The 19,318-nt window shown below is 35.3% G+C and overlaps 1 protein-coding gene across 1 annotated transcript in view; it reads right to left on the bottom strand.

Moving 5' to 3' along the window:
• Window positions 1-618: 618 nt before the first annotated feature.
• The window catches only part of LOC149797326 (uncharacterized), a 67,239-nt gene continuing 48,539 nt past the window's right edge, over window positions 619-19,318 (bottom strand). The window contains exons 5-6 of the mRNA XM_089962051.1: window positions 8,860-8,962; window positions 619-7,915 (exon numbers count right to left, since the gene is read on the bottom strand). Coding sequence (XP_089818177.1) covers window positions 7,324-7,915; window positions 8,860-8,962 — 695 coding nt within the window. The 3' untranslated portion in view covers window positions 619-7,323. The remainder of the gene's footprint in view (window positions 7,916-8,859; window positions 8,963-19,318) is intronic.

Below are 19,318 nucleotides of genomic sequence, written 5' to 3' on the forward strand. Positions count from 1 at the left end.
ACAAAATATTCAATTCTTTGTGTAAGTACCTCAGTACAAAATATTCAATTCTTTGTGTAAGTACCTCAGTACAATATATTCAATTCTTTGTGTAAGTACCTCAGTACAATATATTCAATTCTTTGTGTAAGTACCTCAGTTACAATATATTCAATTCTTTGTGTAAGTACCTCAGTACAAAATATTCAATTCTTTGTGTAAGTACCTCAGTACAAAATATTCAATTCTTTGTGTAAGTACCTCAGTACAAAATATTCAATTCTTTGTGTAAGTACCTCAGTACAAAATATTCAATTCTTTGTGTAAGTACCTCAGTACAAAATATTCAATTCTTTGTGTAAGTACCAGAGTACAATGTATTCAATTCTTTATGTAAGTACCTCAGTACAATATATTCAATTCTTTGTTTAAGTACCTCAGTACAAAATATTAAATTCTTTGTGTAAGTACCTCAGTACAAAATAATCAATTCTTTGCATATTTCTCTTCACTAAAAGTGTTTAAAAATATAAAGTATTGACAACGCCCATAAACATAGCTTTCATTTCTTGTCAGCATTTACTAGTGCAACACGATGATCGGGGTTGAGGTCAGATAGCAAAGACACTAAAGGCAATATCGCGAATGAGACGTTTATTTATAACACAAAATGAATAAATCTACCACCAAACTCCTGAGCATAGCATTCAATAATTGATTTAACAAAATGATACTCACATATATAAGGAAAAAAATATCTTTCGGAGCTAGAAGGAATCATAACATGTGACTTAAACGAGTAATCAGCAAGAATTAATGAATGGAACTTATAAAAGAAAGTTACTGACTCATGGATCTATCGCCGTGGATGACAACTGTTTATAAATTAAACATAAAATTGAACAATGATTATTCTACCATTTAGGTTTATGAAATTAAGGATTTGCACAACTATGAATATGTGATGATTATTCACCAAGGGTGAATAAAGTAAGGAATCTGTACAAATACGAATAATATTTCATCCACCAGTTGGATGTATACAGATTTATTTATCACATAGTTGGTATAGTTTTCCTACAGTATATGCAGCTTCACATTTTTGATATGACAACGTGTTACATATCACTTTACGTAATTCTGATGGGTTCAAATAAGTCCATGAAATTATTATGCATTATTCCATTTAGTGACTGGCTGCGATCGTGGGAAAACTTTTTAACCCCCTTCATGAACTTTTTGAGAGGCCATTTTTCGACTCGACTCACGAATGGTATTTGGGAAAAAATGGTATCGTCTGTCTTAATATAGCCAATTTACCATCACATGATTTGTTATGTCATGAATAACAATATCGTCATATGAAAAATGGCGTAAAACCCCAAGACAAGAACAACAACAAAAAGTAAAAATAAGGGTATTGCTCATTTGATAGCAGTTGTACTGGGTGGGGTGAAGGGATGCGGTATATATGTAACAGAGAATCCACGTTTTATACAAGCTGCTTTAAATGTTAACTTACAGAATTAAATAAACTCACCTCTGTTCACAGAAAAACGTGGACGTAGTGCGGTCTCCCAACTGACAGAACTTATCCAACTACACCATATTTACGAGGTAAATATGATGCAAATCCGTCTCAAAAAGAAATTTGTTTACTCCTTCTGTGCAGTCTAATGTTTCAAATCAAATACTGCAAATATCCGGTCACAAATACATGACAGTAAATATAGGAATTTCTGCATCCAGTAATCCTCTTTTCCCATAAATATCGCAGCAATGTAATGTTTAGTTGTAAAAGTGAAATGTAAGAGTGAACATGGACTCTAACCGGTATTGTGTACCGTACCAAACAATCACACGCATGGGACATTCTGTGTTGAAAAATGTATTTGACTTTATAAAATGTTCTGTTTATTCGGATCGATGCTTGTTCTTTGATTTATAGTTGGTAAAAAGGTATAATCTACTTTTAATAGTTCAACATCGTTTGGGATTATTTTGCACGCGAAAGAAATGAAAGGTGCATCGTCTGTCAGAATGAACGAAATTATTCATTCTTCTTTGTATCTAAATTATTTCCACTGAAATAAAAACTATCTGATAAAAAGAACCTGAGATGGGTTTAATATTAAATTTAATACTTCATTTATATTTTATTTAATAGATTTAAAATTTCCCTTATTGATACTCATTGAATAATGTAAAGCCTTGATGAACAAAAGCTGGACTTGATTCAGTTCGTTTCCTAAATACAATATTAAATCATTTTCTAGATCAGATTCTCTGTATATGAGTTTCACTCAAATAATAATAATGAATACGTGTGGATTTGCACTCAAATAATGATACTGAATACATTTGTTTTTTTGTTGCACTCAAATAATAATACTGAATACGTGTGGATTTGTACTCAAATAATGATACTGTTAAATTAAAAGTAAAAAAGAAAAATAATTCATGGCGTTCAGTGGTCGACTGCAGAATATATTTAGTCCCACCGCTCTTTCAGTTGGTCAATGAGCCATCACAGATGGGTCTGCTGAAGAATCCACCAAGAGGCCCCTTGCTCACTGTAGAACTGTTGGCCCCGAATGTCTGGTCCCTCACCACGATACAACCACTATCTTCATCCGAGCCAACGTCATCACCTGTAGCAACACACGGCCAGAGAGCTTTGGGATATCGGTTTTATTTCATTGCAAGCACTTAGCTCGTACAACGTGCAGTGAACTGAACTAAGGAAGTTAAAATAATATCGGACTTAAATTAACCACTCTCGTGTAACGATGTACGAAGGAACCAAACCCGAGAGCGTTTTAGTTCAGGAATAATACTTAAACCGTACGAAAATACTATTCCGTGACAACTCTAAACAGGAAAAGTGTGTAGATTCTTTTCATCATTTATTAAATTATATTCACTAAATAATCTACAATGTAAGAGACGTATCAGATGTTACGACTTTCCACTATAATTGACTAGAATTCTTAACTAAGTTTGACTATAGAAAAGTTACAAAATAACTATTCAAATAATGGATATTCCGAAAGTTGCAACCTGGCCAAACTAGTTAAGTAAAAATTAAAGTTTAATTGGGAGATGTAACCAATTTAGTGTTATCCATTCCAAATATAATGTTTCACAAAATTAAAATGTAAATTATATATATGAGATGTTCATGCAAAATGTTATATACTTCTAACATCCATAATTGTTCACACACTTTCCAAATATGTATTTCATGATAAACACAAGAAAGCTTTGAAAAACTACGATCCGATATGGGGATTTCAGTTTACATTGTTTTCTAAATCTTCCATATCAGATAAACCAATCACCGTGTTAAGATACAATGTTTTAAAATAAGTATGACCATAGCAAACGTTGATACAGTTATTACCTACCCCTAATATGATTACGGAACTGACGTATCACTAGAACAACGAATTATCTAGCATAGATCTTCTAGTGTAAACATTTGCAATAGGTTTTGAAATGAACATTGATCATGAGGAAATTGAGGAAATTTAAATGACCAATACCTTAAGATCACCATCCACAGATCGAAAACAAATTTAAGAACAAATTATAATCACTATTGGACAACTTATGAAAATACAGAATATTCAAAGGCATAAGCACAATCCAGCCATGCTTTAAAACATTTATATAATATAAGCAAAACTGAAAATACAAATATATAGAGAAAATTATCGACAATGACTCTTTATCATAAGCAGATAATATATGTCATATTGTGTACAGATTTTCCTGATTTGCTGTTAGTCTCCATTAAGGTCCGTATTAGTATTGTTATTAATATTTTAAATCTAAAGCATATTATTACATTATTTCCTGATTTGTTTTCTGTCTATTTTAAGGACCTTTAGTATTATTTGCAATCTAAGTCATTTTCATACGTTGTTTTTTTCCAAAGTAGTTTTTATTTTGTTTACAGAAAAACAATCGCTTACACTATGGCGGATACGGAAACAAAACAAAAACAAAAAACATTAAAAATTTTCTATTGGATGTTGGGGGACACTTTGAAGGCCGATAGCTAAAGGACGGAGAAGTGCCCACAGATAAAACAGTATTCGGTTCACCGTTTGTAAAAGAACTTTGATACGCGATCTGCATGTCAAATATAGATCCGTATGACTAAAATACGAAATGAATAAATGGAACGGAAAGGAAATAAAATACGCAATGGTAAAACTGACTGGAATGGAAATAAAATAAGCAATGAAAATTATTTTTGTTTGTTTTGGACTTTTTCATTGAGAAAAGGATCAAAATAAGTTTTAATAATTAGATGCATACATTTTTCATTTTCACTATATGAAATAGAATTAATTTCAAAAAATTTCAAACTTGACGCTAATAAAAGTATGTAACGTGAGCATTTGAGAAAGTATACAGTCGTTTTATGCAAATTGAAATAATAACTCATAAAATAATTTTTATAGCCGAACTTTGTTTATTGTGTAACATTTTCGCCCTATGAAAATAAGGTACACAATGGACAATACTTTTTTTTTGTTTGTAAGTTATTTTTTTAATTAAGGAAAGTCAACATAAGGATTTCACAAGCAGCTTCATATTTTAATCTTTATCCATAATGCAGAACATAATCATGATTGAAGGTTCATAATTGACATCCTTGAATAAAATAATAATTCCAACATTCAGTTCAATTTTAATTTGTTTTTATTTGTTTGTGTTGTTATTGTCGTTGACTTGCTAAGGAATTGTGTTTCACTATTTATTTTATTTCCAAATTATCTTCTTTCTCTACATTTTTTTCTTCAAATTTCAATTACAATTATCTGCACATCTGATATACATACCCTTTAACACATGATTGTATCCATTGTGTCTAACATTTATCCGTTAATTACTTTATCGCACATTTATTAGGGCGTTCATTTGAAACGTTTGCCCATGACGAGAAAAATAATTTCAGTTGTATCATTCTATCATGCAACCGATGAATATCGACCAGCTGCAATACCTACCGGAAATGCTCTTAGCTCAACCTCCATATACTGAAGAGTTCAGAAAGGGAGGGCAGATTATGAGGTTACCGAAAAGGGCTATTGCACTTTGTTTCATCAAGTTTGCATTGCTATTTTAATATCAACAAAGGCAAACTCAAGCAGATTTAATGTACCAATTTTCAAGGCTCAGAGTAACTATGATATTTTATTTTATCGATATACTACTTTTAACAACGCAAACGAAATTAACATCATCCTTATTACTTTTGTGTTTCCTTTCTAAACGCAAAATACATAAACATCCCACTGGAATGAATGGAGCTGCACTGGAAGACTCACTTCTTGGTGGACCCAGGTGCATTTATCATAACCAATACATATTTAATTAAAGGGTCTAGTATGAATGGGTTGACATTTAAATGTTAATTATTAAATTTCAGATCCAATAAAATGAAGAAATGGAAATATCGTCCGATGATAGCTTGTTAGATTTTACTTCTCTGCGAACAGGTTTTACCTTTTCTTCAAATTTTTGATTAATGTTTGTCCATGTAAAACCCATGGTTGTGAAAAGATGTTATGAAATCATTACCTCAAAATCATGACCTTCAAGGCTCAGAAGGTTCTATACATTTTGATAAGTAATATCATGGAAACTACTTTTCGTGTAATATTTCTGCCAGATTTGAAAGTTGTGACTCCTGCGATAAGGTGATATAGAAGAGCGGAGGATTTGGGGTTTTTGTTATAGTTTTTTTTTAGTAAAGGTTGGTTCTATACTTGAGGGATTTGCTTTTATTAAACTTTTTTTTTAAAGAAAAGACTGGTTCTATAACTTGAGGGACTTGATTTTTTTTATAGTTTTTTTTCTTTATTAAAGACTGGTTCTATAACTTGAGGTATTTTTGGGGTTTTTTTTTCTCTATTAAAGACTGGTTCTATAACTTGAGGTATTTTTTATAGTTTTTTTTTCTTTAGTTAAGACTGGTTCTATAACTTGAGGGACTTGATTTTTTTATAGTTTTTTTCTCTTTAGTTAAGGCTGGTTCTATAACTTGAGATGTTGGATGAATTTGGGCCTGGAGCTAGTTTAATATACTTATCTTGGATAAGATAAATAAGCCGTTTATAATACATATCTTATGAATACTACAAATGTTTCATGCAACATTTCATTGTAAGAAATTGTTTAACCTTATTTTCATAATTTAGCAAAGGGTAAAATGGTGTCTAAACAAGTAGCTCTATATGTTCTTAGCTTATTCAAATCTGCAATCAAGAATGTTCTGGTTACAAAATATTGACTTCAAGTTAAATAAAAAACTACGACGAGGATGATTATGATGATGACGATGGTAATGAAGATGACGACGATGATGATAGGGGACATTTCATCGTTTTCAACCGTACTGGAGCTGGATCGGCTATGGTTGAAACATGCAGCAATTACTTCAATGATTTCATGCCAGCACATGATTGCACTACAAAATGTATTTTTGTTACTTTAGCTTTATCATCACCATTGTCTTCCCATTATTAAAATCCGAATACGATCCACTTCAATCGCCATTCTTTTCATTGTCATTCTATATTTTCTCTGCAATATTACTGATAGTAGTAGATATCTCATTAATATTTAGAGATGAAGGTGAATGCCATAATTTTATGCTGATGATGATACGATACATTTTATAGTTTGTTTTATATTCGTGTTGTTGTTTCTTTAGTCATCTTACGGAAACATTGTCACCATGGGTTACAGGGTCACACTTGTATTCCTACTTTTAAGAGGTGACAAGGGTCACTTGAAAGCGGAGGTGGATTCATGGAGCAGGGAAGGGGAGATGCAGCAGCGGAATCTCTACCGCCTTATCCCAGCATAAAATAAAATGAGTGTGAACAACCGGAATATTTGTCTTATTTACAAAAGCGTATACTTGTTGAAGCAAATGAAATCTTACATGTGTAGGCATGAGTCAGTTGGAGATACTCTGGCTATTTGTATTATTGGCTGTATATAACTGATAACTATGGGTCCATACCTTCCGTCACAAACGTATAAAAACATTTAAAAGTCTTAGTCGGAATAAATGGGTGTATTGAGCAGTACATTTAGTCTTTTCGAATCCGAATTTTTATTTGCTTTACCGTCGAATCCATTAGACATTTTCACGTTTTTGACCTTGACAACGGTGGTGTACTGCTGCTCTTTAGACCTTGTTGCCAACTCATTGCTATTATCCATCAATGGTACAGCCTTTATTCGTTGATGTTGATCGTCTGGGTAGGCTTTGCTCTCCGGGTTAAGTGACTTGTCATCTAAGCATGTTGGGGGATTTTTCTACAATTCGGATTCCTTCTCAAGAATTACAGCCTTGTCATGTGTCATTGGAATTTGAGTATCCTCAAAGTGAATGCGGTTATACGAATCATTTTCTTCCTTGGTGTTTGCTGCTGGATTTTTCTTACAGTCCCCTTCATTGCCTACATGTGAGTAATCATCATTTGTTAGCATACCCTTACTATTGACTTTACAATGAGAATACTCATTGGCAGTAACTCTAGCTGTGGTGACAGATTGTAATTGGTCGGATACATGTGAATATGTATTGTCTCCTATCTTTCCTTCCACTGCCGGTAAAGTGGCATAACTGGAAGCCTTATTTGCGCATTTCATCTCGAACTCAATTGTGTCATAATCGTCAACGGAAACGTCGCCATATTTCATTGCTCTTTCAGGGACTCTTGTGGTATCTTTCTTGTCTGGCAGGAAAGAAGCTCGTACCAATTCATCGTTTATGATATCGTAATTTGAGGTTTCAACCGCTGCATTGCTATCACCCGCCTCCATGGGACTCCCATACATATAATTTGTCAACCCTTTCGGTAAATCAGATATGTGGGTGACATCTTCTTTACGTTTCTTCTGTCGCCTGAAAAAAATACATTGATTGTGAAACCAATCTTCTCCTTTCATAACAGCTGAAGCTTCATTTTTCACAAATATATGTCATTGAAGTAATTCCAGAACGAGAACATGATTATTTTACGAACACGTAAGACAGGATTTTTCTTTTAAAGAATTTGGTTGTGTAACTTTTGCGTACAATTGTATTCACACAATATTGTTATTTAAAACAGACAAAAACTATTCATGATGTTTTGCACTTTGAATGGGGCCTTTTGTAACTAACCACAAATTCGAATATGCACTGACATACGCCTGATTGCAAGGAACAAAAGTTAAACTTAATATATATATAATGGTTTTAGTCAAAAGACACCTGCCGATGGAGGACTGTGAGCTAAATGCATGTTTTAGTACATGTACAAAAATCTAACTCAAACCAAAGATACGTTATATCCTAAAAAAGTAGTAATTGGAGAAATATACCCCACCCAACCCACCCCCAAAAAACCCAAAATCAAAGACAAAACCAATACATGATACACTTTTAACCAAACTGACCACTTCCTTCAATCGTCGTATTAAGATTTAAGAAGAAAAGACGAAAGAGCATTAACTTAAAAGTGATTATTAAAATGCGTACAAGAGTACTCATAACATCAGCCTCAAGGAATGCTTTGTTATGTATTTGATTCAATTCAGTTATAAATTGTACAAGATATACTTAACGCAATCATAACCTTCACAAATGTAGAATAAATATATTTCTGAAAAATGTGATAACAGATCTCACATTTGGAATATTAAAAATGTAGCGTAATTTAATGCTAAGAACAACCGCATAAAAATAAAATGCTTAAAATATATATTTGTGTGAGGTAATTGTTGTTTGTAAACACGACATCATCTCAGCTAGCAAGAATGGTAGTATAAGATTTGTACAAAAACATGTGTGTTAAAGTATTGTACCATTTGAATATAATTAAAGCTGCAACGACTACCGCTATCACAATTAACACTGCTATGACTACCCCAATGATCGTTGGTAGAGAGGTCTCGTCCTTATGTTTGCCTGCAAAATATATATACAAATAAGTGAGAAAATTTATTTCAAATGTCTTCAGATTCCCTTTATATTCATAACCATCATGGCCTACACACCAGAGTTCACACAATACTTTATTCTAACAACTCCAAATGAGCATAACACATTTTGTCGGTATTTGGAGAAAAGAAGGATATTGCACAGTGTGAGTGTGTCTGTCTGTAATATAATAATATATTGTACACCATGTACTAGTAACATGACACCTTTTACTAATTTAAGTAAACAATTTAATGCAGGATTAATTATAATTACAGATTTTTCCTCAAAAGAAGACTCATTTTATGGTGCATATTCAGTGGATAACGAGGGCTCTCAATAGTTTCTCATTAAAAATTTTATGCAATTTAGCCACAACTTGAGCGGTAAGTAAACTATTTCATGCGAGGAATTTACAGTTTCAGAACATTTGTCATCAAGTGTGAGTGGAGTTTTGGATACCTAAATTTCGTCTTAAGTGAATTGTGTATGTGAAAATGTCTTAAACTGTGAGAAGGATTCAGATTTACCAAGTGATATAACTGTATCATCAGCGGTTAAAACTAGAAAAGTGGGGCATACAGTGGACTTTGGGGGGTGGGGGTGGGGTGGGGGGTGTCCTGGTGCAGGTAAGGAAGAATTACATAGCAAACATTAAAGAAATTTGTCTCCAAGAACCTATGACCCCGCAAACAAAGTGTATACTTTTCACTACCAGGTCTTTCGCAAGATAAGGTTGTAAGAGACTTGTGCAGAACGAAGCAGGCGACTTTTATTGCTTTGTTGAGACAAACTAAATGAGAATGGAAAAACCGACTTCGTTTGAATTACTTTAAAATACTGACAGTGTATTACTATTGAAATACTTGACTTTGTATGGGTTTATGACCTTTGATATTGCCTAGTTATTACTATCCCACCTTTACATTTTCACTCACTTCGTGAATACTCGTATTGACTTTTCACATATATGTCCAGTGCACACTACTTTACGGAATTATGTGACAACCTCTTTATCGTAAATTATTGTTATTGCTCCCTCATGAGGTCAGTGCCATTTTATTCCTTTACTAACGCATCTATCATCACCTTTTTATTCGTTAGCTTTTTCTCCTTTGTTATTTTCTTTCTCTACTCTTTTGTTCCGTTTAATTATTTAGTGTTTTTTCTTTCTCCTCTCTCATTCTTTACGAAAGATACATCGTTTATTTATATTTGCAATGGACCGCTCTGGTGGCCTAGTGGTTAGAGCGTCCGCCTCGGATGCGGGAGTTCATGGGTTCGATCTCCGGCAGAGTTATAGCAAAGACTTACAAAAATGGTACTAACAGCTTCCTCGCTTGGCGCTCAGCATTAAGAGGTAAGTGTTAGGACTGGTCGGCTTGGTGTCAGGATAATGTGACTGGGTGGGACATCATGCTACATGTCTGCGACATGATGCCCCAGGAATCCATTGCCTTGGAAAATATGAATAGAAAGAAAGCCAACAATTGCTTATATAAGTCATGCTAAATTTGTTTGTGGAGAAAACTTGTTATATTTCATATCTTGCCTAAGACCGAATGCTTGGTGAATCCAAGTCAATTGTTTGAGCTCACGACGATAAAGGTCAAATACGTGGAATCTTACGCAAAGATTTGATCTTTGTGAATTACGTAGAATTTTTGGAGTTTTATTTCCACCCGATGAGTTTGTTAATTTTATTATTGCTGCTTATGTGGCAGGCCATGGTTATTTAAAATTATATTCCGTGTTGGAACATTTAAAATGGCTCATCCTTCACTTTGATAACGATAGTTGCATATACATCGAATGACCTGCAGGCTATCGCCCTAACATCGAAGGCGAACGTTTGGGACAGCACTATAACAATAGAGCTTGTACATTTCGGCAGGTGATATAGATCAACTCCTTCCATACCCTACGATCTGACTACTTTTTTTCCGATCGCCACATATTACAGCATGTGCAAAATAGGGTAACAAAACAATAGCTCTAGCGTAAACGATTTTATAGAGGAAACTAGCATAATATTAAGTAGCTGTTATTAATTTTTAGAAATATGACTACCAATTTTCAAAACTACTGGTGCTAAAACAATGGCGACACCATCTAACGATGTACTGGAAAGGTAAACAATATCGCCTTTGTGTATGCGGTGTTATTATTGTCTCCGTTTATATTCCTAAATGATAATATTGGCAAACATACTAGATGATATTCACTCGCGCGAATGATATTTGATCAGTGAAAAGCAGCTCGTGTTTCGATTTTATCCTTTCTTTATGTGAACGATTTTGCAAAACAAAATTTTGTTGGCTAACAGTTACTCTATTTTCATTGTCTGTTAGTCGATCTTCTGCTTTTGATTACAAACTCCCGGTTTTTATCTCTGCAAGGAGATTTCGAAAGTTTTCCATTTTCATCAGCACTATTTCAAACTCACCAATGCAAAGTCTTTCATACTCAATAGCCATCGAGTTTTTTAATCGCACTAAGAAAACTTTTGATTGCGAAAAAACTCCGAATGAACACATTTTCATGAATGTAGTCGTATTGAAATTGTGTACCAGCACTGTCAGTCACATCGGTCACTATCATTACGACTTTGATCACAAATCCGATCTGCACAACTACGACAGTGACTGGTCGAGGCGGCGATTCCACAAACGGTATCGAGAACGTTACATTTACGCTTACATTTCATGAGCTGTGCGGTTCTTTAGATGGTTTCATCATGAAGTTGTTATTCCGCTTCGATTATTTCCTCGCGTCCGTAACATTTAAGATCTATCATAGTTTTTTCGATTATTAACGTGATTGCAAAACAGAATTGATCGACAGGCTATCTTCCTTCAGATGCACCAAGCACACTAAATTCTAGCCAAATAATATTATTTTACTGGTATAATATCTTTCGGGGGAATGTTTAAATTTCTGCGGATTGAGCATTATTGGGGTCTGGCATTCGTTCAAATTAAACAATACTGTGTACGACATTAAATAGTTTGTCAAGCCTTCGTTCTCGTCTTCACCCAAATGAGTTTTTGTTAAATAACATTCGAGATTTTATTCTTCTCGGTTGAGTCGATGTTGGTGCAACATAACACATAAGGAACGCAAAGGGTGTTGATTTGCCGGTGAATTCCACACCATTGTGTCAATGGGAGTTTTCGCGTGCTAATGCAATGATTCCAAGCTGGCTTCAAATTGTTACTGGTACATCAAGGTGATCCCAATAGTCGATTTCTATTTGGCCATTAACACGATTTCTTCCAGTGAAAACGAGGCTTTTATAACAACGTCTTCATGCATATATGCTTCTACAAGTGGAACACAATCACTATCAATGTTGGCATCACTGGTCATCCGGACGAACACCTCGTTGGCAAACTCTTCAACCTCCTCACAGCTGTCAGAATCCTTGATTTATATGTGATGATAAATATAATCTTAAAGACATAAGCCAAAGACAATTAAGCATCCTTCCGGATAGACGTTAAATATTTCAAACTGAATTTCATCTCCAGTAACGAATGATGTTAATACTGCATTTTGACAAGTTATGAAACTTTACCAGGCTTGACGAAACATGATATTTGTAACAAGAAATAAATATGATGCTAGGTATAATAATAATAACCATCAGTTTTCCTTCAATATTTTGGAAGGCCTTACTCGGATGAAATAACCCAGACGTGTTCATCTCATGTAATACTATTTTTTATTGTTCAGGGACCATAGGTGAGCACTAATAATATACTCAAAATCTATTTTGCTTCCATCTAGCAAAACATGAACGTCAATGTTAAACAAGGGACAGGACGCATCTTCAGATTTCGCCAGTTTTTCCTTATACATTATTGGTTTCGTTTAATACACTTTGCGAGTCAATAGTAACCCCCTCCCTATTCAAATATCGCTGATTCATTGAACCGTTTTTGTGCAACTCTCTTGATGATTTTACTAACCGTGTGGTCATTGACTAAAATGTAATCGTATTTGGACCAATTTTCTGATAGCTACCACTGATAACATCACTTTCCAGATCAAGCTGAATCGGTGAGGGAATCTTAGCAGTGTCTGGTTAGATATCGGATACAGACCATTTGAATTCTGAACATAAGATTCCTTCGTCTTCAGGAATTTCGTTAATATATTTAGGCCAACCAAGAGTCGTTCTCAGTAATGACAGCAGAACTGAGTATTTCTCTCGTCTTCATTTATGTAGATTTTAGAGTCAGCAATAAAATCTTCGGTCTACAATCTTCAATAATTCAGGTAATGTCGTTCGCGCCAGTGAGAAGTTCAACGATGTACCAGGTTCCTTTTCGACGAAAGCAGTTATTTGCGGGCAATGCACGGACAGTGACGCTAAAGCACTCTCAAGTGTGTGACCTTTCACTGCGAAGATTGGTGCAGAAAAATTCACATTCACTTCTGATTATAATCATCGCGAAAACACTATGTGCTGCGTCAGCTAACAAACCGGGAGAAATTCTCGTTTTGTATAAGTGGGGATAGTTAACGCGCATTAAAACCATCGTTCCTTTCTAACACTTTAACATCGATACTTGGGTCAAGTTCTTCAAACGTTTTGTGTATAGCTTTAGTAACCTGTACCAGAAATTATATGTAACCCAAAATTGAATTCATTCAGATAAAGTTGGTTTTACCGCAGCTGGTCTTTGTTTTCGCGCGCAGGATGTATCGTGGATGCGAGCACCCATTTCTACTCGCAGTCTCCAATAACTGTCGAAATAGCTAATCTCTCTAGATGTAGTGGGAATCTCTCGCACAACTAACCTATTCGCAGAGGAAACAGCAGTACTTTGTCTACCCAGTCTGCAAACCAAGCAAGTGAGCAAGAACCGAAGAAGATGATGATATTGTATGTACCTCGAACGTTGTTCCATGTTTTCATATGTTTCCTTTATATGAAATGCAAGATCAACTGGAATTTGTGACAAATCAGTGTCTTAATGCATCAAAGTAGATTTAAGATTCGCCTTCGATGAATCAATGAACAGTCTACATTCATCTGAATCATGAAAGATGTTGAGGGCAATCGCGGGAAATGAGCGGGCAACACCATCGATGTTGTTGCAGGCTACAAGTGTCACGGGATTGTATAAATCCTTTTATATATTAATTAAATGTAATAGGGTTTCACTTTTTGTGTACAACGATGCCCGAGGGTGATTTATGTATATTGTACAATATTTCGAAACGGTGAGTTTGGTTCATCCTACGATTTTGATGGGAAAAACCGAATACTTCCAGCGCACAGACGATGTATGGCGACATCATCTGTGTATAAATGCCTCACCGTAAGACTAAATCTACACATTACGAAACGTCTTGTCAGTGAGCGGTCTACTTGAAGGACTTCGACGTCTTTAGCTGTAGAGGTATATGAGTTATTTATTAATTTATTGTGAATAAGTTATAATTATTGCATTACCACGTTTACTTTTGCATATTTTCTATGTAGCCTCGGCTTACGTAGCATAATGCAAATATTTTCCATTTTTGTTTGTGACATAACAATATATTTCTATTACAAATATAAAATATAAAGTTGCTTTTTCAGAAACGTTTAGTACCGAAGGATTCTTTTCGGGCACGGGTTCACTTCTGAACCTGTGCATTGTTTTGTAATTATTGTGCCGATAATGTAATATGTATAGCTTACCGTATTTAACGTGATCGTAAATGCCTGTGTCATGTATAGTACACGGTGTTAGATGTATTTTCAGCTGATCGGATTTGCAGATGTGGAGCTGATTGGGGTCGACGTGGTACCAGCTGTAGAGATAGCCTTATACGTAAATCATAACTGCTGTAAAGCTGAACCATAGCAGCCGTAGTGCTGAGTTAACAGTATTGCTGGTCGAGTAGCAGATGCTCGGGCGTTAATGAACGATTGGTGGGCGCTGATTGCTTGATTGACCAAGGAATTGAATGGTGGTCGGTGACTACCTGGAGTACTGACTGCTTGATTTTCAAGTGTGAATGGTAGCCAAGTGTTCTGGTGACGGCGTGTGGAACTCCATACCTGTATTCTTTTAGCCGTGGGCTACTTTTGAGGTTTGTAATACCCAGTGCTTTGGGATTGTGAAGATATTTGGTATATCTGTCCCTTGTGCTTTTTATCAGTTTACAATTTGAGTAAAATACTTATTTTGTCACTATTTGAGTGAATTCGCTTTTACTATTTGAGTAAAACATATCATTATATTCGTCGTGTAAAAATTACTGTGGATCATTCACCTTTGTCTTTCTAGTGTGTAAGGTCATTTATCTGTATTTCCATTTGTTGCATTATTAGGTTTGTGCGGATTATGTTAAGTTGTCCAATATATGGATCTCATACACGCACATATTAATCATAATTATTTTCTCATTCAAGCCATTCATCATTAAACATAGTATTTGTAACACCATCAAAAGTGTTCTGTTGTAAATCCGAAATCCAACCCTTTGCACAATCAAACACTGACAAATAAGAGAGCACGACATTTCAAGAGCTGATTTAGGTCAATTTAATCAGCAGAAAGAATTAAGCTTAATTATGATTGCATCATTCATGACTTCTAGGAATAACATGATGTAGTGCATATCATGTATGACGGAATACCATCTTCAGATTGAATAATTCATTGTTTTGCCCCAAAAGCGAGTACTGTCCAAACCCAGCCATATAGTTTGTCATATATCTAATCAAAGATGTATATTTAATTATTTCTGGTTCAAATGGATATCCCTTCCCTTTATAACACGCTTTCCCAAGTCAAGAGTTGTTTATACTAACCCAGTATCTTATCTTTAAAACTAGGACCAATAAAAAATTGTAAATGTCATTTTCGTTCTAAGTGATCCAGAAGTTATTCAAGTTTGACTATATTTATTTCGTATTTTGGCTGAAGACCAGTGCAGTCAGACGTGGTTCGACTCTGATATCCAATAACGTAAGTAGGTTTGCTTTTGTTGCTCCTCTTGGTATGTGTATATTACGTTCACGCGTGTACTGTCTCTGTTGTTGTACTATTAATATTTCGTTATAACCGGCTGTGATTCATTTGCCAATCCTAACAAATCAAGTATACTAATGTTTCGCATGCATCTAGGTATTCGAGACATACGATCTCGCGAGAGTTGCCTCAATGAATTAGCGATAGGCATTGTGGTATATAAGAGAAAACCATTTGTCTAATTAAACATTTTACTAATAAATGTTTAGAGGATGTATAATTTGACTCGATCACAAGCTGCAATTGCATTAATCCTGGTTGTTATTTCATTGTCTTCTGAATCTTTAGATCAATAGTGTTGATTCTGTCATATGTTTGTACAGTCATAGGTTCAGCGAATCTTCGCCAGCGCACAAAATAATAACTGTACAATTTATGACGTAATTCCACAATGGAATATAAAGAAGGCCGACTGGGCTAAGTTTGAAACACTCTGTAAAACTTGGCTGATTGAGGATACAGTTTTCAATGTTAATGACCATATTCAGCATTTTACATCTATTTTAACCGAGATTGCAGAAGAATCCATTCCCAAGTCCTCACCAAACCGTAAAAGAACCCCAAAACCTTGGATAACTAAGGAATGTAAGGAAGCCATTAGAAAAGGCCGAAAAGCATTGAGAAAATTTAACAATCGTCCGACGCCCGAAAATTTAAGTAAATATCGTAGTCTCCGGGCCACAGCTCGCCGCACAATCAAAGAAAGTAAACGAGCATCATGGAAGAAATATGTTTCTTCTTTAAACTCTCGTCCCTCTAATAAGAAAGATTGGGACACGATCCGCAAAATAAACGGAAAGAGAAAACACAATTCTCTCCGACATCTGAAACTGAGCAAGAACAATTTTAGTTCAAAACGTGACATAGTAAATGTTCTTGCTGACACATTCTCTAAAAATTCCTCATCATCTAATTATTCAGAAGCCTTCCAAAAATTTAAAACTCAATAAGAAACGTCACGTTTAAAATTCACATCCAGCAAATCGGAAAGTTATAACCAACTGTTCTCACTATTGGAGCTTATAGAGACTCTCGACAAGGCCTATGATACATCCACTGGGCTTGACGAAATACATTACCAGTTTTTAAAACACCTTCCAGAATCATCATTAACATCACTTTTGAAAATCTTCAATGATTTATGGATTACTGGTAATCTAAGATTTGGAAAGAAGCAAGAGTAATACGAGTTCCAAACCAGGTAAAGATAGCGAAGATCCTACCAACTATTGACCTATTGCACTCACAAGCTGCGTGTGCAAAACAATGGAACGAATGATCAATTCTCGGCTTGTATGGTACCTGGAAACTAACAATTTAATATCTCCTTTCCAAAGTGGCTTTCGGTATGGACGGAGCACCAATGAGCATCTGGTTAGACTGGAAACATTTATTAGCGACGCATTTATCAAGAATGAACATTTACTAGCGGTTTTCTTCGACTTAGAAAGACCTATGACTCAACATGGAAGTATGGAATACTAAATACCTGCACGATCTAGGTCTAAAAAGCCGTCTGCCCTCTTTCAAATCCAACTTTCTCTCAGAGAATTGAAGGTACGAGTGGGCTGTACCCGCTCTTGCATGAGCAAGAGATGGGCGTGCCCCAGGGCAGTATTTTATCTGTGACACTTTTCAACATCAAAATTAATAGCATCACCAAGTGTTTGGCTCCTGGTGTGGATTGCTTGTTATACCTTGATGATTTTTCTAATATGTTATCGATCAAAGCACATGCATGCAATTGAAAGACAACTACAGTAAAATGTAAACAAGATCCAAAATTGGGTTCGTAAGAACGGCTTCAAATTCTCGAAATGAAAAACGGTATGCATGCATTTCTCTCAGTTACGACGACACCGCGATCAACCTAAGCTCACGCTGGACGGAACATCTATTCCAGTTGTTGAGGAAACAATTGTTAGGTATTATCTTTGACAGAAAACTGACTTTTATTCCACATCTAAAGAACTTGAAAGCTAAATGCTTAAAAGCACTTGACCTACTTAAAGTAATAGCGCACACTGACTGGGGTGCTGATAGAAAAGTCATCCTGAATTTATATAGAACGTTTATTCGCTCCAAACTGGACTATGGTTGCGTTGTGTATGGTTCAGCCAGAAAGTCTTATCTTAAAAAGCTTGATCCAATTCATCATCAGGGAATAAGACTGGCTCTGAGAGCATTTAAAACATCCCCATGTGAAAGCCTACTATCTGAAACGAACGAACCAGCGTTATCACAGCGTAGAGAAATGCTTTCCGCACATCATGCTCTCAAATTAAAACCGAACCCTCAGAATCCTGATTTGTCGGCTGTTTTTCAATCCAAATACAAAACCTTATACTAAAATAAACCAAACGCCATACCTTCATTTGGCATTAGAATATCATCCAGCCTTGACAGTACAGAAATATAAAACGTCCATCTTCGAAACACCGCCCTGGCTACTTAAACAACCAAAACAATCGGAGACAAACCCTTCTGTTTTCCACAACTCTTACCATGAACACCTCACCGAATTTAAAAACAACACAAAAATTTACACCGATGGATCAATGGATGAGGAAAAGGCAGCAGAAGCCATTGTTTGTGTAAATCACACAACGCAAACTCGCTTACCAAATGGAACATCAATTGTTTCAGCCGAAATCAGAGCAATAAACCTTGCTCTGCAACATATGGAAAACAAATGTATTTTAAACAGCAGCATCTTCTACGACTCGTTATCAGTACTTCAGTCACTATACAATAGAAACTGGAGAATCCATTATTGAAAAACATACTCGTCAATAATATCGATCTGAGTGTCTCCCACAATATAATATACTGTTGGCTACTTAGCCATATTGGTATTAAAGGTAACGAAAAAGCGGATCGCGCTGCTAACCTGGCCCTTACTCAAGAACCATCTAATTTTAAAATACTGTATACTGATTTTAAACCTAGTGTCAAAAGGTCCTTACGTCAGAAGTGGCAGGCATCATGGAATGATGCAGTGAATAACAAACTTCATGCAATCAAGCCAACTCTAGGAGAATGGACTCCTTCATACAGAACCATGCGTAGGGAGGAGGTAATCATTGCAAGAATCCGAATTGGTCATACTTATATCACCCACTACCGCATACTAAAAGGTGAAGACCCACCAGAATGCGTTTCTTGCAATGAACCTTTCATTGTTAAGCACTTTATGATAGAGTGTTTTGATCTGCAACCTACCCGCGATCAGTATTACAATGTGCAAGACATAAAGGAACTTTTTGATACTATAAACATCACTCGTATAATAGAGTTTCTGAAAGCAGTG

This window comes from Sinohyriopsis cumingii, chromosome 6, assembly GCF_028554795.1.
Source record: "Sinohyriopsis cumingii isolate HCF-2022 chromosome 6, ASM2855479v2, whole genome shotgun sequence".
In the NCBI taxonomy this organism is placed as follows: Eukaryota; Metazoa; Mollusca; class Bivalvia; order Unionida; family Unionidae; genus Sinohyriopsis; species Sinohyriopsis cumingii.